Source organism: Emydura macquarii, unplaced genomic scaffold (assembly GCF_026122565.2).
Source record: "Emydura macquarii macquarii isolate MOO-44397 ecotype Brisbane River unplaced genomic scaffold, CSIRO-AGI_Emac_v2 contig_1305, whole genome shotgun sequence".
NCBI lineage: Eukaryota > Metazoa > Chordata > Testudines > Chelidae > Emydura > Emydura macquarii.
The window spans coordinates 1,347,245-1,373,196 of record NW_027131442.1 but is presented as its reverse complement, the minus strand read 5'-3'; the positions used below and the strand labels follow the sequence as shown (position 1 = coordinate 1,373,196).

Below are 25,952 nucleotides of genomic sequence, written 5' to 3'. Positions count from 1 at the left end.
GGAAGGAGGCAGCTCAGTGGGAGAGGGAAAAGAAGGATGCCACCAGGGATATGCAGGGAATCCCTGTAGCAGCCCTGCTCGCCCCCCAGGCTGCTCCCGGCTCCAGCTGATTCACAGCTGGACCAAGGATTCCCCACAGTGAGCAAATGGGGTCATCCGCTTCTAAGTTGAGAGGTGGGAGATGCTTCCTGTCCCCGCCCCTCATACACAGAGCCTTCCCACACCTTCCCTCAACCCCCCTGCCCACAGCTGAGCCACCCCACCTTCCCATCCCCATAGGAGGGGGGGAGAGCTTGCTGAAGGGAGTGGGGGAGGGTGGCCCCATCTGCCCCACTGGCAGGCAGGCCAGTGGCTTCATTCCTTCTGGGCCTGGCCCCCATGGGCAGTGCCAGAGCCCTGACTGTGCTTGGCAACCTGGCGCAGGTCTCGCACGGACCGCACTGTCCAGTGAGCCAGCTCCCGGAGCACCTTCAGGCCCCGCAGTTTCATCTCGAACAAGCTGCGATGGCCTGGGTCCTCGGGGCCGACCGCCTCCCAGGCCAGCCCGCCATGCCCCAGCTGCACCAGCAGCTCCTCCAGCTGGTAGGCCAGGGCCACCACTTGCCGCAGAATGGACTGGATGGAGGCATGGAAGTCAGTGTCCGTCGGGGTCAGGTGAGTCCTCTGCTCCTCCAGCACTTCGCCCAGCAGCGCCTGAAATGCCCGGTAAGCCTGCAGGTTGGCACTCAGCCGCTCGGCCACCGTCAGCTCACCCCACCGCTCCACAGCCGCGCCTGGCACTCCGTCCACCGAGTCCAGGCTGATGGTCCTGTCCAGCCCCTGCCTCTCCACCTGGGGGTGGGGGAGCAGTTACAGAAAGATCAGACCCACCCACTTGCCTCCCTTCACCCCAGTGACCCACACCATCACCTCCCCTCCCTTCACCACCTTTGCCTCCCACCATCACCTCCCCATCAGCCCCATCCATTCCTCTCCTTTCACCACCAGTGCCCCCATCTCCACCCTATCAGCTTCCCCTCCCTCACACCATCACCCCAAAACAATCCACTCCACCTCACCAGCCCACCAGCCAAACCCAGTCACATCCCCTCAACATCCTACCCACTTACTCCTCTCCTGATAACCAGAATCCATCCCAGAGAGAAGGGAAATCCCAGTATCACGGTGTCAGACTGTACCTTTTTACTACATTAGGATAAATTTTGTACAACGATGCCTTGGGAGGTATCATTTGAAAACTCATAATCTGCTGAACATTATTGTCTGGGTAAAATGTGTGTGGCAACATTGTATGTAAAGTTATAAGATTCTACTGCATAACACTGTTGTGACATGTTCCAGAGTTAAAAAGGCAGGCCTAAACCATTTCTTCAGAGACAAAGACACTCTGGTGCCCCAGCTAGGTATCAGCATAATCAATTGGACAATCATCTATTAAATAGCCATTTCTTGGCAGGAAGAAGGGTGTAAGCGAGAACTATACATATTGACAATAGGACAGCTGGAAGCTTCCATGTAAACTGCCTGCCTGTTGCCTAAACCCCAGCTGGAGGTAATCCTCAGAGAGGGGAGAAGGGTATAAGAATGGAGGACACGCACAAAGCACAAATTACCTCTCCCCCCATGTCTCTACTCTCGGCAGCTACAATGCTTGAAAAACAAAGGAAATACCTTTGAACTGGGGCAGGAGTTCTGGGCTGGGAGGCTTTTCAGCCAGTACAGACAGCTTACGGTGAGAGAAATCTTTTGTTTTTAAGTTCACGTAGCTTGTTAGACGCTTAGCATGCATTTGATCTTTCTATTTTCTTTGTAACCAATTCTGACTTTTATGCCTCATTACTTGTAATCATTTCAAATCCATCTTTCTGTAGTTAATAAACTTGTTTTATCAGTGTGTTTGGACTGAAGGGTGTAGGAACCTCCACTTGAGATAACAGGGTCTGTGCATATCATTTTCCACTGATGAAATGACAGACTTCCTATGAGCTTGTATTATCCAGCAGGAGAAGGCTGGGCAGTACAAGATGCATGTTTCAGGGGGAAGGTCTCGAACTGGGAATTTGCTGGCATCGCCCTGCAAGTAATACATGAGTGGCTAGCCAGAGCCTTCACGTAATACAGCTGGGAGTGATTTTGCATGCTAGAGACTGTGTGAGACCTGTCCAGGAGGGGTTGTTCTCACAGCAAAGCAGTGTAAAAGGCACCCCAGGCTGGAGTATTGAGGGGACACAGCTGTCCAGCTTGTACCCTGGGGCATATCAAAGTCACCCATCACTGAGGCACTGAGCCAGGCCATGGCAGGGCCAGGGAAGGAAGGGGAAGCTTTGATTATTATGAACCAGAACTCGATTGATACGGTCACTGCCCTGACCCTTGGCTGCTCCACATTGTCTGAACAACCGAGAAATGATTCAGGAGGAGACAAGAGCTTGTGAAATTGTTGCTGGTGAATCCACCAGCAGGGACAAGGTGGCCTGCCCCTTGCCCAGCTTGTTCTCTTGACCTAAGGCGGCTGACCTCAGTCAGCCCTAAATGGGACAGCTGGGTGGGGTGGGGGGTAACCACTGGCCAATGTTGTGTCCCCCTCTGTCCCTGCGCCACAAAGGATATGGGTCTGCGACAGCCTTCCATAGAGAGGCTGGTTCTTTAGCTCAAGCTGCAGCAGGTCATGCTTTTAGCTCTGAAATTCCTGGTTCAAGGCCTGCCGTCAACCAAAATGGTAGCCAGCCCTAGGTGCTGCCGATGTGGGACTCTGAAAAAGATTTGGGGGTGGTGCTGGACAATCAGCTGAACATGAACTCCCAGGGCAATGCTGTGGCCAAAAGAGGTAACGTGATCCTGGCATGCACAAAAGGGACTTTCGAGCAGAGAGGTTATTATACCTCTGTATTTGGCAGAGGTGCAACCACTGCTGCAATACCACGTGCGGTTCTGGGACCCACAATTCAAGAAGGATGTGGATAAATTGGAGAGGGGTCAGAGAAGAGCCACATGAACGGTTAAAGGAATAGAAAACCTGCCTGATAGTGATAGATTCAAGGAGCAAAATCTATTGAGTTCAACAAAGAGAAGGTGAAGAGGTGACTTGATCAGTTTATAAGTAGCTCTGTGGGCACCATGCCAGAGGGACCTTGAATATTAACACCCACCTTCCTCCCCCTCCAACCACACTCTAGCATCTGTTGAGACAAACCCAAAGTCCTTCCTCTCCCACCATCAAACCTCCTGCTGCATTTTAGGGTGAAGGGCACGAACTTTAACCCACCCCCTGCCTGAATTCCCCCACACCACCCATGACATCCCATAGATGGATGCTCCCTCCCATCAAAGGGTCAACTGGAGACAGCCTCAATTGAGCATGTTACATGTGCTCTCTGTCCCTGATCCAGATAGGAGGGTGAGGTCGTAGCAGTCTTTAGCTCATGCTGGAGCAGCTCAGGCTTTCAGCTCTGGAGGGCGCTAGTTCATTCTCCAGGAGGGTGTGTATGATGCATGCTCAAGTGCTCTACCTTAGAGGTGGCTGCATTTCCATTTCAAGAGTGATAGAAGACACTAGAACCTACACTAGAGGCACAGTAGGACAAAGAAGAGCCTGGATTCTCTGCAACAAGTGGAGGAGGCATTGATTACTCCTCTCCCTGCGCCAAACACAGGAGAAATTCAGTCTATCCCCTACCTCCAGGGAGGCTGCACAAGGAGCTTTTTACTCACCCTACAGGTTCCATCTGCTGGCTGTTCCAAGTGACTGAATAACACCACCCCTCCACACCCCACCGCCCATGCTCATCCTATACCTGTACCCAATATGCAGCCATGTCTAGTATGGGAAGCTGCACCCCAAACCCAAGCCAGGGAGGTGAAACTAGAGCCACCCCCTTTGCTTTAAAAGGCAGCATCAGTGCCAGAGCCAGGTGCCACCTTGCTTGGCCGCCAGGCAAGATGTCACAGTTCGAGTGGCCGAGGGATCAGCAGGAGAGGGGGAGACTCACGTAGGACTCCAGGAGGCTGGCCACATCAGAGTGGATCTTCCTGGCCAGGAGGATGGCACGGCTGCAGAGGTTGCGGCGTTGGAGGGTCCCAGGCGTTCGCTCAGCCAAAGCCATCGCACCAGCCGGCTGTCCCAGATACAGACAGCAGCTGAGCCAGAGGGATCACACAGGGCTTTTTGTGCCACGGCCAAGTGAGAAAAATCCCTTGCTCAGCTCGCAAATTCCAGCTTGAGCGTGCGTTGGCCACTCACGCGCCCTTCCCCTCCCCCCCTTGTATCCCGAGGTCTGGGGAGGGATTGAGAATTCCTGCCTCCGAGATGAGCAACAGATTTTTCATCTCTTTCCACGGCCCTCCTCCATGCTCCTTCAAGATCCCTGGTCCAGAATCAGTCTCCCACTCACCCCACCCTTCCTCTCCCACAACCTACCTCCGTACAGCTCTAGTCCACTCCTCTGCAGCTATGTTTGTCCTTCACAACTCACAGACCGTTGCCAAACGGGTGTCCCGCTAATCCCCCACTGACATGAGACACCAAGCCTGATATGATCCTTTCTTCCCCCCCATCCTCCTGTTCTGTTTGGGATGTTCTCCCTCTTCCCTATCATGCTGAGCCAGGTCTAGTGCCCTCAGCCCTCTCTTCCCAGATCTGTAGGCCAATGTTAATCAAAAGACAAACCATAGCCAGATAAATGAATATAAGATAAAATAAGAATGCATTCTCCACGCCTAATTGAATTTTCTAGTCCAGCAAGTGGATCTGATCAACAGCCAGAGGCTGCAACCATTACACAGGGGCCAAGGTTTTCAAAAATAGTTGCCTAAATAAGTGACTTGATTTCCAAAATGCTGAGCACCCTCTATCTCCCCACTGCAGTCCACAGAATATAGCGGCTGCTCAGTGGTTTTGAAAATCAAGCCACCTCTTTTAGGCTGGTTTTAAAATCCCAGCTAGGTTCATTTCCTGAGCCCATCACTGCAGAGACAGTGAACTTTTTCTGTCACCATGGGCCGCTTCTCTCCCCTTTCCCCCCAAGTTGAGGCTGGAGAGAGCACCAGTCCACACTGTGGGAGCTCAGGCCCAGAGACCCCTGCTGAGGTCTCACAAATCCAGGACAGAACGTGCAACCGCCCCATTTCTGCACACGCACAGGAGTTTGTGGACCCAAAAATGCACAGACAAGGATTTGGCTCTCTGCTAAGACTCAGAGTTCCAATGCTTTTAGAGATGAGCGTGTCCTAGGTGGAAGACAGACCCTCCACACTCATGTCACCTAACAGCTCAGCCTGATTTCCAGATACTCTTGACCATGATTCAAACTGGTAATGTAGAGTGAAAAAGCTCCATCCAGCTGGCATGGTACTAGGGGCATCCATCCTTACCCTGCCCCCCATCCCTGCTTATTTGCAGTCCCCTGGGAATGTAATTGGGTTTTAGCCTTTTCAAAAATAACTGAAAACAAATGGCTCCCACACTGCTAATATATAACTATATCCTTCCCCTATGTCCCAGCACAATCCACAACCACTGCAGACAAGCTGCATGCACCAAGACAAACAACTTTTATTGTGTTTTCCTTTATACATTTATTTTGGTTATGTCTTACCCAGATTAAGAGAAAACAGGAGTTGAAAAGCAGAGCATCCCTTTATTATTACATGTTACATTAGCCTTTCCCCAACTTGGGTTCAGGTAGCTACCTGGGCTCCCCCTCTCCCTGTGGAGATTGCTGTGGGACAAGGTTTAACATTCAAAGGCTTGTCAGCTTATGCATCTCCTCTCCCCAGCTTTTGTTCCACACTAGAGCGGTGTGCCAATGCAACAGCTGTGTTGCCACCTGGTGGCTACTGCAGGTAGTGCTGCTAAGCAGTATAAAGCTTAACCCGCTCCCCAATGGCAAGGTTTCATGCTAACCCGGGTTGCGTCCCCTGCCTCCCCACCCTGTCCCAGGAACTGAAGGATGCCCAGCCAGCTCTTTCAAAGAAAGCATCAATGCCAGGTGGAGTGGTGGCAGAGTGACACACGGTGGGTGGCTGAGGCCGCATGCACGAAGCAACAGCCCCTGGGCAAAACTCAGCATCCGGTCATCAAAGTTAAGCTTGCGCAGAAGAGGCAACTTCAACTGCGGAGGGTGCAGCTTACATGGGGAGCGTCCACACTGAACACTGTAAGGGGGGGAGGGGAAGGGATGTTAAGTCAGTCACCACAAGCAGCATACATGAAAGGGGAAAAGGAAGCACCCTAAGCCCAGCTCCCCAATGTGCTCCCACGGCCGGAGGAAAAAATAAATACATGGGGAAAAAATACAAAAATGTTTATTGCAAACTACTACAATAATTTATTGAAGCAAACTGCATGCGAGTGGTGGGAGAGAAATGGAGGGGGAGAAGCGGCAGGAAGTCATTGAGTGTCAGTTTTAGTTTTTTAAACCCGGGGTGGGAAGTTACACAGGTCTCTCCTGCCTTAAGGTTAGAAGGCTGCGTTTAAGGGCAGAAACAACAGGTTGAGATCAAAGGGAAGGGGGGAGGAAGAGGAAGGCTAAAACGAGAAGAGTGTATGGGAGAACGGCACAGAAGATGACGGGTTTGAAGGACTTCAGAGCCAAATTACCCACTCATTGCTACCTCCTGGAAATATGATAAACTTTCCTTCTGCTGAAGAAAATCAAACACATAAGCCCCACATCCTTATCACCCACGCTAGGTGACTGGGTCACATCGTTCTGCAGGTTAAGTCATGGGGCAGTCTCCACCGCAGACTGTCTAGCTATTGCACCACCCGACAGCGAGTGAGTGTTCCACCCAACACAGCATTTTAGTGCCATCCTTAGAAATAAAAGGAAATTGATAAGGCTAGTTCTCCTTTTAGTGTTCCACGGAAGGCCTGGTCTACACCAGGCTTCAAACCAAGGGACGGAGGGTTTCTCACACAGCTTCTGCGGAACTGGTCTGTAGCAGGGTCTGGTTGACTGGCCAGCCATAGTTAACCCGCACCACAACAGCATTTATCCATGCAAAGTGAAGACCTAGACTAGAAGAGTTTTAAATTCGTGTGTCACGTGAGTTGGCCATAGCCGTCCTGGCCAGCAAAACTACATATCTAAGGCTGGTTGAAAGCTTTCCATCCAAACTGGTTTTGAGCGAATTTTATTTCATTTAATTTTCTGCAGAAAATTTCAACTTCCTGCCCTAAAGCCAAAATCTTCAATTTGGAAATATTAAAATGGTTTTGATGTTTTTGACGGATATGAAAAAATTTAACATTCCAAATGTAAAGTTGGTTTTGTCTCATTTCAACATTAAATCACATCTTCCCAAGCTACCACTGCAGTGTTTCATGGCACAACTTTACAGTTCATGCTTTCAAGCTGGACTACATATCCGACGATGCACCACAACCAGGTGACTTGATGACACACACAACCAATCAGAAAGAAGGAAGAACATGGTGCATCAAGGGAGATCCTATGGCCTGGGCTCCCTGGCCAGATTGTATGACCTACAGCAGCTCAGGTAAACATAGTTTAATGTTAAACTGACCCAAGCTGAAGTGAAATGTTTTGCAATATGTTTGACATACATATTTCAGTGTGGGTTGACCTGACAGAAACAAACATTTTGCTGTGATTTTCCCAGAAGTTTTTGTTTGTCAGCTTGTTTTCAGTTTTTAGACAAAGTCAAAACGTTCTGTGGTAAATTTTCAATGAAAATTAAATTCTTCTAGTTTGTCAACATTTTCTGCAGAAAAAAATCCATTTTCCAACCAGCTCTACAGCAAACCAGATTTGTAACTTTCCTCCAAGCCACCTGGACATGACCAAACAGGTAAATCTTCACTTTTTCCCAAAAGCAAACAACTGCAAGGTCACTGGGTCACCACACAAAGTTTCTGACAATGGACAGAGCCAAGGTCCACAGTTCAATATTTAAGACACATGATGTCTTAAACCTTTCTGAGGGACAACTACTGTCTTACTACTAGGCTACGCGCACCCATGTCTCGCGCCCAGGCAAAACCGAACCACTGTGTTTCACAGAAAGGAGGAACATTTGCATCCAAATGCGAAATCTGGCCCTGTACAGAGCATATGTAGGGGGAACCCACCCCATCCTTCAGGGGTGTCTGTGCAGGGAGAGAAGCTGGCATTCCCACAATCAGATGTCAGCCAGTCTGCCTCTATTCAAATCACATGTAAGACAACTATGCCCCATCTCTTCCCCAGAGCTGTGTCTCTTTCAGGAAAGGAGAAGCAGAACTGGATGGGGAATGTGATGATCTGCACCACATAGTTACACCGCTGTCACAAAACCTGGAATAAGTCCCTTGGCTAACAGTGCTAATCCTTCCAATGCCAGGGAGTGAGGATGAATCAGTGAGAAAAAAAAGTGTTAATGCGAGGAGCTTGGAATAAACTGGGGAGGGAGAGAGACCACAATATAAGTTGTATTTCTGCAGTTCAGAGCCCTAAAATTAAGCTACTCACCCCCCATCACCTGCCCCCCACCCCAAAGCAAACAATTGCTCCAAAGCTCCACAATGCAAATGGAGTCTCTCCCATGGGGTCTGTCACATTGCCCTGTGTACAAACAGCTACGCAGCTTCCATAGTGCTTTCTTCACCCTGATTCTCTTTGTGGTGGGGGGTCAGCCCTAGCAGCTGCTGCTCCAGCATGGCTTACCCCTAGGAGTTCCACTGATGTAAGGGAGCCCACCATGGAATAGCCCGATCCCCCCCAAATGTAATTAAAAAATACCAGACCCTCTGATCAATAAATAAGGACTTTTGTTACCACCACACAAAAACGAAACATGTTCAAAGTGCAAATGACCGTCACCAGTCGGAGACTCTTCTCACTGCCTCTCCCACACAGGGCTCTCGTACAGAGCCAAGCCCCAGCATCTCAGCAAGCAAGCACCATCTGAGCGCCAGGGTGTTCCCTCCACTTCCCGTCAGTGACGGAGGGGAGGGGTGTGAGAGGGGGAACAGGTGCTGTTTTACAGCTCACCCGCTGAGGGGCCCTAAAGTGCCAAGCCAAACTCCCAGCCCCAGAAGGAAGAAGACAAGACTGCAAGGATCAGAATGCAGCAATGCATAGAAGTTGGGCAGAGGGAGTCCTACGAATGAGAAGCTGGTCTGGAGCCCAAACTCCTTCAAGTTTGCAAACAGGGATTTGTCAAGGAGCAGGGAAGGCGCCTGGGTTTGGATGGGGAGCGAGGGCTTCTGGCTGCTTCCCTTCACTTGGAGAATTCCTTTGCTCTGTCTGTCTCGCTCTGATAATGGCAGCATCCCCTTTCTGAAAAGGGACAGTAGGAGAGAGAAGGGGTTGGGAAGAGGGGTGTGCTGTGATCCACGCTGGAGGGGAGCAGGCCCTTCGCTTATTTACTAGTATTTTAAATTTGTTTAACTTCTCTCTTTTTTAACAAGTTTCTCCATTTTTTCTTTTAAATACAAAGTCCGAGTTGTCCCAACAACCACGTGCTCCCTCACTGCTAAGGTCCGGTAGAGTCAGAATCCTCAATCAGAACCTCTGTGGTGGCTCCCAGAATCTCCGTGTTCATGACCAGCCCTTCCGTGCTCCCACTGCTACTGCCACCAACGAAGATCTTGCCATCGGCCATCAGGCTCACACGCTCAGCCCCGCTGCAGTACGCCTTTGGCATCCCATCGGGGTTCAGCAATAGGCACTCGCTAGGGGCAGTGCTTCCCAAGGGGTCAGGGAGGAGGGGCAGGCCCTGGCCATCGGTGGTGGGTGGAGCAATGGACTCTGGACTAGTGCCCAGGATGTCGGTGCTGGTGATTAGGGCGCCTGCATTGGCAGCTAGTGCTTCAGCAATAAGCACCTCTGGGTGGCTCTTGGCCTTATGTGCCACCACACTGTCCTTCTTCTCAAACTTCTTGCCGCAAATGTTGCAGGAGAACTGGTAGAAAGAGTCTGCATCGTGCTTTTTCATGTGCCAGTTCAGAGAGGCCTTCTGCCGGCAGGTGAACCCGCAGATCTCACACCTGGGGAGTGGGAGAAAAGAGGTCAGTATAGGAACATGGACACACGTGGAGAAGATGCAACAGAGAATGCAGGGAAGTGAAGCCCGGACAGTGAGAGAGAGCTGCAGGAATCACAGACAGGAGTGGGAGGCAGAGTCAGCTGTGGCTGGGGGAAATGTGGCCAGCTGAAGGAGTAGAGGCACATTTCAAAAGGCAAGGCAAGACAATGCGGAAGTACTCACTGTAAAGGCTTCTCGCCTGTGTGGATCATCCGGTGCACTGCCAAGTTGTGGGAACTTTTAAATGCCCGGGCGCAATATTCGCAGATATAATCCCTTTGATCTGTAAAGCAGCAGACACATCTCTCAGTTTAGCACTTGCATCTGGATCAGAACCACATTTTTGGGTTGAGAGTCCACTCACCTGAAAACTGCCCCATGCCCCCACTTTTAATTTTTAAGGTTCTCGGGTGAAGCTACCTGAAAGCGAGGCAGCAATTTAAGTGTTAAGAACAGTCTGACCTCAGCAGGATTAATGAAGGAGGAAGTGTCTCAGGTTGCTCAACAGCAAACCCTGAGGATGATTAAAGGTAGAGCTGATGGTCTCAAAGGGGAGCGCTGACCAATCCCACATGCTTGACAAAAGTAAAGCCTGAAAAGAGCATCTTAAATGTGGAGAAAACAGGGTGACGCTATTAAAAAAGGCAACCGATATGCCATATAAAAGAATGCTACAGTACAAATCCAGAGGCTTCTTTCTACCTCTTCTCACTGTCTAATGTGAGAGTGTGAGCAATTAGGCAGCAGTCCCAGCAGGCAGGGAATAGCCTTCAGCCATCACACCTCTACGCTACCTGGGTTAGACTCTTCCTCACCCCAGGAGACCTAGGTGTTTCCCCTCTCCATCCACCCATGGGATGATGGGTTGGATTCTCCCACCTCTCCAGTACCTGTGTGGTGTTTGGCATGCCGCAGCAGCTGCTTCTGGAGCCGGAAGAGCCGTCCGCAGGAGGGATGGGGACACACGTATTTTTTCTTCAGCAGATGCTGGTATTTGATGTGGTGCTAGGAAAGACAACAAAAAAATTACAAGCCTCCTTCCTGTCTGACCAAAGGAGCTGCTGAAAACCAGATCCCAGCTGAGAAGATAATGTAAGCAACATGACAGACTGTAAAGGGCTACAATCAACCTCCTTCTGCATTGCAGGAGAGCTAACAGGATGCAATTATACCAGGCTCTGAGATCTGATGAAAAGCAGAAATACAGGTGAAGACACACGTATGGTACAATTACAACAGGGCTGGGCTTAGCTACATTACTTGTTACTGTCTACTAATAACACCTAGCTCTTCTACAGTGCTTTTCATCAGTAGATCTCAAAGCACTTTTCAAAGGAGGTCAGCATCATTATCCCCAATTAACAGATGGGGAAACTGAGGCACAGGTAGGGAAAGTGACTTGCTCAAGGTTACCCAGTGGGCTGAGCTGGGAACAGAACCTAATCTCTTGAGTCCCAGTCCAGTGCTGCACTCAATAAACCAGCACCTCCCCTACCAACAAACAGCATTCAAAAGGAACACTGCGGTGAACGAGTAGCAGCTCCCTGATCCCAGATCCAAGCAAGTGGAAGAACCTGACTGACCTGCAAATAACGAGGGTGGGCAAGGACTGTGCCACAGCCTTCCATCTCACAGCGTACGTACTGTATCGGAGGCTTCTTCCTAAGACGACAAGAATACGTAAAGAGGTTAATTGGAGAATATGAAGTAGATGCAGTAACAGATTAGACAAGAAAGCTAGTGCAGCTCACTGAAAATGTGGAAGTGAAGACTCACCAGTTCAACTGTCCTGCGAGTCAGCTCATTTCAATTTGTGCACTAAAAGGGACTCTATTCAAGCATACTCTCCACTGTATCTCTCCACCCCTATGTGCTAATTAATTACCAAGAAATGACAGTGAGAGCACCTGTAGCTTTTGTCAGCTCAAAATGAAAATGACCTGACTGCCAAAATCCATAGCGAATCTCATGGTAGCTTTTGAGTGAGCTACAATTATTTCTAAACTATGCCCAATAACATATACGAAATAACTGTTTCTGAAGGGGGTAAATCCCTCCACTCAAGAAATGGAAAAGGCTAAATCTACAGTAAGGAAGATGGAGAAAAGGAAAGCCACTCACCTTCTCTTGGGCAGCCGTGGACTCTTATCATCTTTTCTCCTCCGTCCTCTCCTGTGATAGGATTAGAGAGAGAGGATTAAAACTTATGCTCCTTTATGCAAGGCACAAGGGCACAACCAAGATGGAACAGGAAGCCATCTGCACATGATCAATTCATAGCATGGCTGTTTGATGGGAGAAATCCACCATTTCAAAGCCTGAGGAAGTCCCAGTCTGGGGGAGCAAGGAATAGCTTTCACAGGGGCCTGACCTAAAGCCCATGGAGGTCAATAAGTCTTTGCACTAACCTTCACGGCCTTTGGATCAAGGCTATATACAGTATATGACCTAAGACAACCAGCATCCGTCCAAACTTTAAGACACTTGTTGCAGCCCCCAGAACACTACATTAGAGGATTTCCAAGTGATTATGGGGGGAGGGGAGTAGATTCCTTCCAGTGGGAATGTGCCACTCTTATAGGGAAGTCCCTCCATAAGAACTATTAACAATAACTTTGGTTTTTGTATTCTTATGCCACAAGAGGGGGCCAAACCCACCAATCCAGCCATGCTCAGCCCATGTAGCTAATCCGTCCCACTGCTCTGGATCTCATGCAGAATGAGGAGCTGAAAGATGCAGAAAGCACAGTTCCCCACAGACATTTTTCATTTACTGTTTTTCCCTGCAGCCAGGTATGTGTGTCATACAGGTCAATTATTTGTCGTGTAACACCTAGAGGCCATCAAGATATTGGATGCTATACAAACACATATAAAAATATTAAATTTGTTAGTCTTTAAAGTGCCACAGAACTCTCATTGTTTTTGCTGTATACAGACTAACACGGCTACCCCTCTGGAAATATAAAAGAGCTCACAAAGCTGTACAAAAGAGCTCACAGAGAATCTTTAAAACATACACTAGTAGTCACAAAAAATCTGTATAGTGAAAAAGAAACAGAAGTTGTTAACACGGGTATCAGACAAAAGAAGAACCTGCACTGACAGAGATGAGGGATATGGCTTAGAAGACCCAATAGAAGAGATCACTCTGATTTATGATTCTCTGATGCAACAGTCCATGAGACTATGGGGTTGACACTATCAAGTTTGCTCAGTTTATAGGAGGTGTTTTTAACTGTCCAGAAAAAAAAGCTGGGATCTGAAAGTAAAGTGAGATCCCTTTTGGCATAAAGAGCACAAGAGCTTCTGCACTCAGTGTTGTTAATAGTCAAGCTAATATAGAAGTCAGTTCACTCTCCATTGCTATCTCTGCTCTGCATGGCTAACAGGCATAAAAAATAGCAAAAAACCTCTTGTGTCAGAAAAACAATCAGGTGTGACATGGACACAAGAAGATTCAAAGTAAGACAGCTCTTTTTTTAAAAAAAAAAAGAGACATCACATCAATCCTTTAATATATACTCATAAGAATCTTTTCAACTCGAATAGTTTTTGTTGCTTTTCTCTCAGCATTCTCTAGTCTGCAATATCAAGCACTCAAGAATTGAACACCGCAACCCATGTGATTGTTCAACAAACACCTAGATACAAAAAGCTTTAAGTGTGGTTCTGCTCTGAAGAACAATTGTATAAAAATGGCACCACCTTCTGGAACAGACCTGCCTAAAGTGACGTGTTACTTCTGTTAACACTGCAGTATGAATACGATTATAGCAGAGAGGTGGATTCTTTCCTGGTTCACAAAGCAGAATTGTTAACAATATTCTGTTTGTTGAATCTTCATTGTTGGCAATATGTGAGCTAGTAAGAACCCGCAGGAACTGTCAGATCTCAGGATGAGTTCACAGGACTGGTATAATTTTAATTTCTCAAACTGAGTAGGTCTGAACTGGAGTCACTGAAGATATCAGGGGGCCCTACAAAGCCAGGGTTTAGAAGAATTATTTTTCAGAGGACCACTGCACTTTAATATTAGACTTGCAGAAACATCAACAACCACAGCTAAGAACAGATACCACAGTTGGGGACTGAGAACTCTGCATGCAGCTGACTTTTTGCCAATGCAGTCCAGCAGAGAGAGACCTGCTCTTCTCCCTCTCCCATCCAGAAGTTCTCTCAAGATTAAAATGCTCCTTTTTACATCATGCTACAGTGAGGCCTTGACTTAGACCAGCGGTTCCCAAACTTCACTTCCCAACAACTTAAGAAAATGGTGCATAAACCAGTGAACTGATGGAATGCTAAGCTCACATACCACCAGTGGCTCATGTACCCCAGTTTGGAAACCCCTGACCCTAGATCAGTGGTTTTCAACCTTGGGTCCACAGACTATGTCTAAGATTTCCAAAGGCGTCTGCACCCCCATTCAAAATTTTTTAGGGGTCTGCAAATGAAAAAGAGGTTGAAAACCATTGCCCCAGATCAGTGGTTCTCAACCAGAGTTATGCATACCCTTGGAGGTACGCAGGGATCTTCCAGGGGATACATCAGCTCATCTAGATATTTGCCGAGTTTTACAACAAGCTACATAAAAGAGCACTAGTAAAGTCAGTACAAACTAAAATTTCATACAGATAAAATGAGAATATAAGCAATTTTTCAGTAATGGTGTGCTATGATACACTTGTATTTTTATGTCTGATTTTGTAAGCAAGTAGTTTTTAAGTGAGGTGAAACTTGGGGCACGCAAGACATATCAGATTCCTGAAAGGGGTGCAGTAGTTTGGAAAGGATGAAAACCTCTGCCTAGATGCATCCCAGATGATTTATCTCAGTTGCTAAAGAGAGGAGCTTTTTAATGTTTAGCTCAAGAAGTGACAGAGCAATGAAAGAGGTTGAAGCTTTTGAGGTTTCACACCGAGTGCTTTCAAGTTACTTTTATGTTTGCTATTTTTTTTTTTATCCCCCAGTGCAATAGGATCCTGCCTATTTGCTGCAAAATTTCATCTGCCTCAAGACAGTTTGGAAACGTCTAGACAAACAATGCGCAGGAAGCTGGGGTGTAAATCTACAGCGCATTAGTCTTCTGAGTACTATCTGACCATGCAGACCCTGCTGCCACACACTAAAAGTTCCCTAGTACACTCTGATTTACCTCACTTCGAAATGGGAGTCAATTTGAGGCTATGTCTACACAGCAGCACTAATTCAAATTAGCTTAATTCGAATTACAGAAAGCGATTTACAGAAAGCGCTGCAGACTGCCCACACTACAGTGTTTGTGCTGGTTTCTTGCGTTCACACTGGCCAGCTTTAATTCGAATTAGAAAGCAGTGCAATGTGGGAAGCTATCCCACAGTGCAACTAACCATAGAGGCTGTTGTGATGAGTGTCATCATCCCAGGATGCAGCGCTGCTTCCCCCACCCTCTTCCCCCACCCCCAAACAAACAGGAAAAGGATTTTCATGCTGTTTTTTTACTCCCCCGATCGCCATTGCTGCAGGCACGTGGAGCCAGCTGAACTATGCTCTCATTTTGACCATGACAAATACATCGCAGCTTATCCTGGATTACTTTAGAACTGTATGCTGTTTGCCTTTTACGCTCCCCCCACCACCCCCTGTATATTGTTTGCCTTTGATTTTGATTCTACAGGTGTCTGTAGAATGTAAGATAAATAACAAGGGAGTCGAGTCAGTTAGTATATTAATACAGTGATACAAATGTTTCTATTTCACTGATGGAAAGCATGATATAATGTATCCACACGAATCACTGTGAATAAACTCTTAAGAAAGTATCAATTTTCATGATTGGCCACTGAAACAATGTAGCAAAGAATTTCCTCTCACTGCTGGCATTTATAACGCATTCACCACGCGGGGAGAGGGGTGGGTGGTGAAATCTTTCAAAGGGACAAACTTTAAAGGGCTAAACTTTCAAAGGGACAAATCTTAAAGGGACAAACTTCAAAGGGCTTGCTGGGCATTTAAAACGCATTCACCACGCGGGGAGGGTGGTGGTGAAATCTTTCAAACCCTTAAAGAGACAAACTGCAAAGGGCTTGTTTTGTGTGGGGGGGTGATCGCAGCTTGGATTTTAAACCCATTTACCGCAGGAAATGAAGATTTAAATCTTTCCGGGGCTGCTTTGGGGGACGGTACTGAAATGGGGCATCATGGGATACAGTCTGGAGGCCAATTAATTCGAATTAAGTCCCATTGCGTCCACACTCATACTAATGCGAATTAACTGATGCACTTCAGGCGCTAATCCACTTGTGGTTTTATTAATTCGATTTTAAAGGCTCCTTAATTCGAATTAACAATGTGCAAGTGTAGACGCGGGAGTAATTAATTTGAATTAAGGGACTTTAATTCGAATTAAGTCACCAGTGTAGACCAGGCCAAAGTGCGCTAGAACTGTTAGTGCGCTGCAGCAGGGTCTACAGCACCAGCTGGCGTGCAGCAGGCTAATGCAAAGGAGATTTATACCCTAGCTTGCGGTGAACTATTTGCTCATCTAGACCAATGGTTTTCAACCTTTTTTCATTTGTGGTCCTGTAAAAAACTTTGAATGGAGGTGCAGACCCCTTTTGAAATCTTCTATGTACTCTGTGGACCCCCCCAGGTGTCCAGGGACCACAGGCTGAAAACCACTGGCTTAGATAAGCCCTTGCTGGACTCACAGCACAATGCTCATTTATCAGTGTTGACAAATGCGAAGGAATACATATTGGAAAACATAATTCCAACTATACATACAAAACGATAGGGTCTAAATTAGCTATTACCACTCAGGAAAGAGATCTTGGGGTAATTGCGGATATTTCTCTGAAAACATCCGCTCGCTGTGCAGTGGCAGTCAAAAAAGCTAACAAAGTTGGGAACCATTAGAAAAGGGATAGATAATAAGACAGTAAATACTATAATGCCATTATATAAATCCATGGTATGCCCACATCATGAATAATGTGTGCAGTTCTGGTTGCCCCAACTTGAAAAAGTTTTAGTAGAAAAGGAAAATGTATAGAGAAAGGCAGCAAAGGGCATGGAACAACTTCCATATGAAGAGAATTCAAAAAGACTGGGACTATTCAGCTATGATAGAGGTCTGTGAAATCATGAATGGTGTGGAGAAAGTGAACAAGGAAGTGTTATTTATCTCTTCACATAACACAAGAACCAGGGGTTCACCTGATAAATTAATAGATTGTTTTTAAACCTAACAAAAGGAAGTATTTCTTCACATGACAAAGTCAACCTGTGGAACTTGTTGCCTCGGGATGTTGTGAAGGCAAAGACTTATCTAATTCTTTTTTGAATCCAGTTATAAATTCTTGGAGAATAAGTCCAAGATAGTCAGAGACTCAATCCCATGCTCTGGGTGTCCCTAAGCCTCTGACTGCCAGATGCTGGGACTGGATGACAGCAGATGGATTACTTGATGATTGCCTTATTCTGTTCATTCCCTTTGAGGCATCTGGCATTGGCCACTGTTGGAAGACAGGATATTGGCCTACGGTGACCACTGGTCTGACCCAGTGTGGGCATTCTTATGTTCTCTGCTTTCCCACACCCAAGCATGCCTGCCTCAGATATGAAAGAGGGGTCCCTCTCCCATGGCAGTGTGTAAACAATGCTCATGTCTTCCTGGATGCATGCTCCAGAGAAAGATCTCACTCTTCCAGACTAGTTTCCTTATGCAGATTCTTCTACACTGGGCTTAAAAATGAGCTAAGGAGCCACAGTGAATAACTGCTCCATCTCACATCACTTCTAATACAGTTTAGATGACCAGCATAGATGGGGCCAATAAAATGTGTTTTAAAGCCATACAATTAAAAAACACAAAACCAAAGCCTGTTTTCACACAATGCTGCCTCATCCAGACTGGCTGGCCATGCCATGTTACAAGACTATTTAGCTTGAACCATACTGAAATACTGTTTTTTAATGTCTCCTTGCCCAGCATGGACAGGATCTTAGAAGAGGTGATCCCCAACCATGATAAGGAATTTTGATCCTTTCACCCTACTGATTTCAATCACTTTTTAGGTGAAGAAGGGGAAAGAACCACTCCTGTCTCCCACAAAACCCTAAGGGGAAAGCGTAAGACACTGGCCAGAATGCCTACACAAAAGCATACATGCAGAAAAAGCTGCTTCTGGGATCTTTTACTCACTTCCTGGGTGGCTCCTCATCTTCCCGAAACTCACTTTCTTCTTTCACCTCCACCTCCACTTTAATCTCCTTCTGTTTCTCTTTTTCTTCCTTCCCCTTCCCTGCTTTCCTCCTTGGCTTTGGAGTGTCCCTGCAAAGATACAAATATGATACCCTCTAGTACTCAGCAGGAGTCCTCTGTCTGTCATAGTGCCCTCTGTATTTACAGTGCAAACACCACTACCCTCCCCCTCATCCCACTTCAGCAATCCCTGGGACCTGCACTACTCTAGTAACCATCTCTGCTGTGTCTCCCCCTTCCATATTCCTTCTGTCCTATGCTTTTAATTAAGGTCCATGAGGGGAAGGAGTTCAACAGGCAACTTTGGACTCCTATACAAATGTTACATGCACCTCCCTGCAAAGAGGGTGATAATCCTTGTAGTAAACCAAGGTACAGGGAGAAGCCGGTAGACAGTGGCACTCAAAGCCAAGTCTCCTGATCGATTAGATAAGGTAATCTTCCTGTTAGCTCTAAGCAGTGGTGACACCGACACAGCCTGTGGGACTCATCAATCTGGAAAAGATATGTCAGAAACATCTTTCTAAAATAGATGCTAGAAGCTCAAACAAAGTTCTAGGCTTTATGCAGAAATTATGGGGTGAGGTTCTTTGGCCTGTTTTCTGCAGGTGATCAGACTAGATCATAATGGTCCCTTCTGGCCTAGCAAGCTATATACGTATATAATCCAGTGTACCTTTCTAAGTGGGGTTTGTAGGTTTCGTCTCTTGGGTCATCTTTGAAGGGAATCTCTTCTTCACTGATCAGCATTTCCTCCTCTTCATCACTGCTGATGACAGAGAAGGCAAAAGAGAGGAGGCAGTAGGAACTGCTTATATATGAAATAAGTCTAGCATGACACTCTCTGGAACAGGGCAGAATATCCTTCAGACAAGAGTGCTTAGGGAAAATTAAGGAAAGTGATGTGTGATAGATCTGACAATTTCCTCCCATATCCTGGACAAACCTTATGGAATTAAGTTGAACCTTAATGAATTAAGTTTAAGTATCTTAGGAGTTCGTTGTTGAAAATGCACCAGTTTCTGTATTATTGGGGAACTGTATGTAATGTCTCTAGTGGGGAGTCTGATTAATATAAACTCTATTAGGGGTTCTGAGCTTCAAAGGACTATTTGAAACAATGTGGACTTTTAAAGTGGGTTTTCCGGGAAGTCACTAGGGGATGTCTATGCAACTGTAAACTCCTCCAGGGATGCACAAACTCAGCCTCTGAAGTTTCCTGAGGAAAAGACCACCTTTTGTCTGCTGACCACCTGTTACAAGAGGACAGATCAAAAGGCATGAAGTGGATAAGAGAATGACTCTCAGATTCATGGGGGTGCTTGTTCTGAGTCAAGAGGATTACAAACTTGTAACCACAGGGGAAAAACCCTGGGTGTGGTTTGAAGAGCTGTTCATCTGCCAGGGCCCTTGTTGGGGCTGGTGGGGGTGGGATCTCTGGTAAGCTTGTTAGCATGCATGTAGATTCTTTTATTGTTTTAATGTTCTAGTAATGCTTTTACCTGAAGAATATATGTGGTTGCTGAGAGAGCGGTGTGGTCACCTAATTGTTGCAATTACACTGTTTACAGCCTCTGAAGAGAAGGCAAAGCAGGCCTGCTAAGACAGTCTGCCTTTTGGGGAATTTACAGTGTAGGCAGGCAAGTGTGCAGCCTGGAAATAACCCAGAGTTGGGAGGGAGAGAGATGCAGGTCTTCCCCAGGAGAGGTGATAGCTGGGGAGCCAGAGGGCTGATAGCAGGTGCCCTTGCTGGACTACAGAGGAGGACTACAGGTGCAATTGCCCTGAACTATGACAGTATGCATCAGAGACAGCTTCAAAATAGACCCTCCAGGCAAAGGCTGCTCTGCTCTGCCTAACAGCCTGATGGGAACACAACCCTGCTTTATCTTTTCAAGCTTTACTAGGCTCTACCAACAATGGTTCTCCAAGCCACCTGACATTAACATCTATTGATGAAGGAGTCCCTATGCTATGTAATCAGCCTGGATACAATCCACATCATACTGCCTACTCCCCACACCATCGTTTCATGCTCTGCGGTGTAAGGTATCACCTCCAATCCAGGGTAGTGAGGAAAGACCCAAAACTGAATGAAAATGGTAAATTCAGGATCCTTTAGATTGAAAAGTTAATTTTGGATCCAATCAAGCTGATACCACCTCTTCCAATGGTCCTAACCAGAAAGAAAAAGGCCCAAACCAGAGCTTCCTACCTGATTCCAGTTGGAGATTGATGCTCTTCAGTGACCTCTGAAAAGAAAGGCCACCGTTAGGTATTTAATCACTGTTCACAAGGGACACAGAGCAGACTGCAATGTACATATCTGTCTGGAGGCATTTCAGCCAATGTTCAGCACCAGGATGTGTGCAGCTGATAAGACTATGCCCAGGAAAGTGAGGCACCAAGCCTTTTGCCAGTGGACTCCAGCACATTGCTCATGTTTTAACACGTCTCCTGTACCTAAATCGTCAGCCTCCAATTGTCCTGGTGGCATTGCTCAAACTTTAGTCCCAATCTTTCCCACTCCCAATTGCTACATACCATACTCAAGCTGATCCGTATTTGGTTCTGACTTGCAGATGAGCTGCAGGGATCCAGTCTTAGACCTGGAGCTGCGCAAATTCTCTGTGTCACGTTGGCGAGCAGCAGTGGCTGTCCTGCTGCTGCGCCAGCCTCGGCCTGGCCTGGCTGCACGGACAGGAGACCCGTGGGTGAGAATGGTGGAAACATTTTCCTCCTCCCTCTCTTCTTTGGGATCTATGAGAGAAACACCCAAAGCAATTCTTAGGTTAACAATGAACAAACCCATCTCCACACTTTGCTGGCCACATCTCCACCAGTTTATTGCTTATTCAATAATGGAAATGTCCCTTTCTGTACAGTAAGGGGGTAAGGGGAGAACTTTAATAATTGTAGATATAGACTACCTCTGCATAGTGATACAGACAGGTTACAGGCTAGATACTTCACCTCACAGAGGAGGACTCTTGGTACAGCATATAAACAGAGCTGCCCTTCAAAATCTTATCACACTTTTCTATGCATGTATTTTCTCTGGAAGCCACCCTGATCCCTGTAACTCAGACTAAAGATAACAAAATAATCTGATGTTTTTAAAAATTAAGTTTCTCAGACTACAGCTCACATGGAAAAGACTTAAGAACACAAGAACTGCCACACTGGTTCAGAGAAATCATCCATCTATCCCAGTATCCAGTACCAGACCTTCAGGGCAAGTGTACAGAACAGGGAAATTTTGGAGAGATCCATCCGTCTTCCACTCCCAGGTTCTGGCAGTCAGAGGTTTAGGGTCACCCTGAGCATGTGGTTGTATACCTGACCATCTTGGCTAACAGCCATCGATGGATCCATCCTCCATGAACTTATCTAGTCCTTTCTTGAACCCAGTTATACTTCTGGCCATCCCACCATGGTCTGGTAATAAGTTCCACAGGTTAACTGTGCATTGTATTAAAAGTACCTCCTCTTGTTTGTATTAAAACTGCTGCCCATCAATTTCACTGGGTGACCCCTGGTTTTTGAATTGAGGGAAAGGGAAAACACCACCTCTCTATTCACTTTTTCCACACCATTCATTCATGATTTTAGAGGCTTCTATCATATATCCCCTTAGTTGTGTCTTTTCTAAGCTAAACAGCCCTAATAATCTTTTTAGTCGCTCCTGGTATGGAAGCCATTTCAGACCCTTGATCGTCTTTGTTGCCCTTCACTTTCCTCTGGTTTATTATAAAGCACTGAAATAGCAGAGTTCAGTAAGCAAGTTTTATAAAAAATCTGCAAAAGTTTGGTTCACACTGAAAATCTTGTTCATAGACTCCTCTAACACTGCAGTTTAAACTGAAATTTACATATTGCAACAATCCTGAAGAATCTGCTTTAATTTGCTAGTTTCTATGCAAGAAGAGCAAGCAACATCACAATCACCTTTAATAATTTTAAAGAGCCCTCGCATTCTTAACCTGCATTTTCACTCCTTTTTAACTACTAAAAATTATTCCTTTTGGGCTGATGCATCTGAGATTAAACCCCACATGTAAATGTTTAGGAAGTCAATAAAACTGGTTTAAATAGTTGTGTGAGCAACTTTCTGAAAAACTGAAGATTCGTTTTGTACTCCAGTAACTCCCAGATTTTTTTTCATTTTTCCATCAGATTAGCCCTAATGAAGCCAAGTGCATCTTTACACTTACTGAATCCTGATGTGCAGAAGAAAAAAATTGTTGGCTATGCTCACTATTTTGTTACTGCTTTAGAACATAAACAAAGTGCAGCTCTCCAAGAGACTTCCATTCTAAACTGAGCATACATACTTTCCTCTTTACTTGTCTATTTTAGCTCATTTGTATGTACTCTCTATTCTTGGAAAGTCTGGCAAAGTGAGTAAGTAATCTAGCTAAGTAAGCAATTTAGTTTCCCAACTGTAAACGCTATATAGGTGCAGCTGCACCACTGTAGTGCATCTGGTGAAGATGCTCTGAATCAACAGGAGAGCGCACTCCTGTTGGCATAATTACTCCACCTCCACAAGTGACAGTAGCTACGTCAGTGGGAGAGTGTCTCCTGCCAACATAGCAATGTCGACACCAGTACTTAGGCGACGTAACCAGCGTCACTCGGGAGGGAGGGGGTGTTGGTTTTTCACATCCCCTGAGTGACGCAAGTTATATCGACATAAGAGATAGTGTAGACTTGCCCCTAGTTTTGTAAGGACAGGTTGAGACAGACTAAATGGCCTCTCCTGATATCGGGGCTGAATTCTAATAAGAAAACAGCAGCCCAAACAGATGGATGTGAAAATCACCCAAAGCATCATTCTGATGTCTTAATTCAGAGTCCCAGAATTAATGAAGTCAGATGGGCAAAGGGAACCAACTTTCATAACTTGGTTCCTCCTCCCCCATTATATACTGAGCAAGCTTTAACTTCAGAGCATAACCGATTTCATTTCTCTGCTGCCCAGTTTGTTAAGATCTGTAGCCCTATTCTGCTTTACCTCTGTCTCAATTCAAAATGCTCTCATTTTGGTGGATTTACAAATCAGTCCATGGAATAAATTGAGATTTCCCTATCAAGTACCACCTCTACATAAGTGCTAACCCTTTTACAACTGTTCTTGAAAAATGTTAACCACTTTGGAGATGTGACATATGTCTTACACATTTATTTGGCTGGCAGGGTGGCAAAAACTAATATTTTAAGGTTTAATTCAGTGAATCAAGTTGAAACAGGCTTCAATCAGAGTTATGTATAAAGTTTACCCAAAACACCACATGGCACTTGTTTGAAGTAAAAATGTTTAATAAGTCATTTCCCGATTTCTCATTACCACACTTTCCTCTGCTTAGTATCAGTTTGTCTAGCAGATTCATTGCTCTTTGCATGTTAAACTGAGTTTTGTACAGCCAAAACACAAATATTTGACGTATATTGGGAAAATACAATAAGTCAAATATTCTTCGTTTTACATTAAAATCTGTTGTGAACTAATGTACATCTATTAGTTTAAAACCATTACAAACATCAGAATTCTCTACCCTGGGCACATATAGGCCATGTTTATAAAAGTCACAGTTGTGTCATGCAAGATGTAGCTGCAACAAACATTCAGATTTAGTAACAGATGAACTCAGAACTGATATTCACTGCAATTCATCAGTCCTAAAGAAGAGATCCCAATGAACCACTGTAGAATCAAGCCTTTCCTCCGCAGAATGCTTAGCCATTTCTGAAGGAGGAAAAGAGTGATTCTTTTAAAGAAGCCAGCCTTCCAATTCATTATTCACACGTCCCTAACAATTATTACTCTGAACGCAATCTGTGTCTATAGATCGGAGAACCCTCTGAAGGAAAAGGCAGCACCTTCTCCCACTGTTGTATTCTTGTCTAGCTCACATGACCCAATGTGTTAGTGGTAGCCATTATCCTTCCACTGGGGATGCTGCAGACATATTACAACCCCACCTGGTGCTCTCTCTCTGCTTTGGGACTGGCCTATTCCTAGACTGGGCCCTGAGCTACAGCATCCTGTGCATCAACCGTGCTTACCAGGCAGGTCTGAGTAAGCTTGGCACCCACGGTTCTTCTCTTCTGGACTCTATGACCACTGGTGTATAGTGACCAAACAGCCTTTTTAAACCAAAGGATTGTTTATTCTAACAACAACATTGTTTATTTTAACATCTGCTGGGCATCATAAGTCCCAATTCTAGATGCACAAGGTAAACAGTTTTCTTCACTGTGTAAGTTCTGATTTTGGAGCATTTGGAGGAAGAAAGGATTTTAAAACAGTCTACATGCGTGTTTATCTTACCCCAAGGCTTTCCATTTCCTGAGGGTGACCTAGGCACCCCCTTCAGACACCTCCTAGGTGCCTGTGTCTTACTTTGGTTCTCTTGGGAAACTGCCCTGAAAAACCATCCTTGTTTCCTGACAGAGTGACACCTGAGTTCTTTTGATCTGGTTCCCAGGCCTTTCCCTGTCTTGGCATTGTCTCTTAATTAAATATTTGCTGAGAAGCAGCTTCCATCATGAGCCATTCCTCCCTTCCTGCTTGTTTATCCTTACAGCCCCCTATTACAAATACATTCACAGGGTAAACATCCTAATAACCAGATCAACATACAGCATTTGTAAATTAGAGAGCTTTTCCACTTCCATCACAGTAAGCATTAAACTGCTTTAAATATTATTACGACATGCAATGAAAATACCGCCCAGTGAAAAGAAGGGAGTTAGCTGCACAGATTTGTTATGACTTTTTATTGTTCCATGCCAAGCTATCAAGGGGACAGAACTCTGGACATGCAATGTTTCACTTCTCTCAACTGAATGCTTTCAAGTAACGCTCCATAATCAATTCAACACCTGCTGGGCACGAGTCCCAACTCTAGATGCATGAGGTAAACAGTTTTATTCACTGTGCAAGTTCGGATTTTGGAGCATTTTGCACAGAGATACCGCAGCAGAAAATCCTCTCTCCTTCAAACCTGAGATCAGAGTCACTCAATTTATTTTATGTGTACGTAAGGGTAGCTGAAGCTGCCACATATCAAAAGGGCTAAAGGCCCAACTCTTCTACTGCTTGAGACAACTTTTTCCTTCTGAAGCTCAGCTTTCTGCAGCATGGCAAAAAACACATTCACACAGCTCATAAGAATTCACTGGAAGGCAACAGTGAAATTTCCACGGTTCTAGTACACTTCCTTCTTATCTATCAGTAGCATACCACCATCCCATACCAGCTTTTTCCTTAAGAGTGACTTTCCAGGAGTTTGGTTTACATTCTTGCTCTCTTCAACCCAATGGGTGTGATGTAAGAGTGCCAGAGTGCATCAGTACTTTAGCATGCTGGCTGAGCAAAGAGTCCCAGCAGAAGAGTCACTTCAAGGAGAGCTTGTCTATGAAGTGTGTATGCAATCAGAACACTGGAGGAAAAGGAAAGTGAAATCCTGGAGAAGCATCAGATACTGGACAGCTAAAATATATCATTCACCATAAAGAGAAAAAATGGGTCAAGAGCTTTATTACATTTCTTGTCTCCTGAAAAGCTGATGTAACTTGGTCCATTGTTAAGAGCCACAATCTCCTGTAAAATCTGCAACTGAAGCTTTAGCTTGATTTCCAAGTGTACCAAAAGTACATCATAGCTAAA

At 45.8% G+C, this 25,952-nt stretch overlaps 2 protein-coding genes across 3 annotated transcripts in view; both read right to left on the bottom strand.

Moving 5' to 3' along the window:
• Window positions 1-354: 354 nt before the first annotated feature.
• Window positions 355-4,103, bottom strand: CNTF (ciliary neurotrophic factor). The gene is made up of 2 exons (XM_067550746.1): window positions 3,990-4,103; window positions 355-831 (listed from the first exon to the last, which is right to left on the bottom strand). The coding sequence occupies exons 1-2, from the start codon at window positions 4,101-4,103 to the stop codon at window positions 355-357; spliced, it is 591 nt and encodes a 196-aa protein (XP_067406847.1).
• Window positions 4,104-6,287: 2,184 nt separating this feature from the next.
• The window catches only part of ZFP91 (ZFP91 zinc finger protein, atypical E3 ubiquitin ligase), a 29,014-nt gene continuing 9,349 nt past the window's right edge, over window positions 6,288-25,952 (bottom strand). The window contains exons 3-11 of one of the 2 annotated variants that reach the window (XM_067550624.1): window positions 20,822-21,037; window positions 20,493-20,529; window positions 18,954-19,046; window positions 18,218-18,346; window positions 12,151-12,201; window positions 11,613-11,691; window positions 10,920-11,034; window positions 10,213-10,312; window positions 6,288-9,991 (exon numbers count right to left, since the gene is read on the bottom strand). In XM_067550624.1, coding sequence (XP_067406725.1) covers window positions 9,478-9,991; window positions 10,213-10,312; window positions 10,920-11,034; window positions 11,613-11,691; window positions 12,151-12,201; window positions 18,218-18,346; window positions 18,954-19,046; window positions 20,493-20,529; window positions 20,822-21,037 — 1,334 coding nt within the window. In that variant the 3' untranslated portion in view covers window positions 6,288-9,477. The remainder of the gene's footprint in view (window positions 9,992-10,212; window positions 10,313-10,919; window positions 11,035-11,612; window positions 11,692-12,150; window positions 12,202-18,217; window positions 18,347-18,953; window positions 19,047-20,492; window positions 20,530-20,821; window positions 21,038-25,952) is intronic. The other variant, XM_067550625.1, reaches the window with a different exon arrangement.

Excerpts from the sequence above, each read along its gene's own strand:
- CNTF (XM_067550746.1), bottom strand. The coding sequence starts at position 4,103 with ATGGCTTTGGCTGAGCGAACGCCTGGGACCCTCCAACGCCGCAACCTC. Across the intron at positions 832-3,989 it reads CCAGCCTCCTGGAGTCCTAC|GTGGAGAGGCAGGGGCTGGA; the intron begins GTGAGTCTCCCC and ends CCCCACCCCCAG.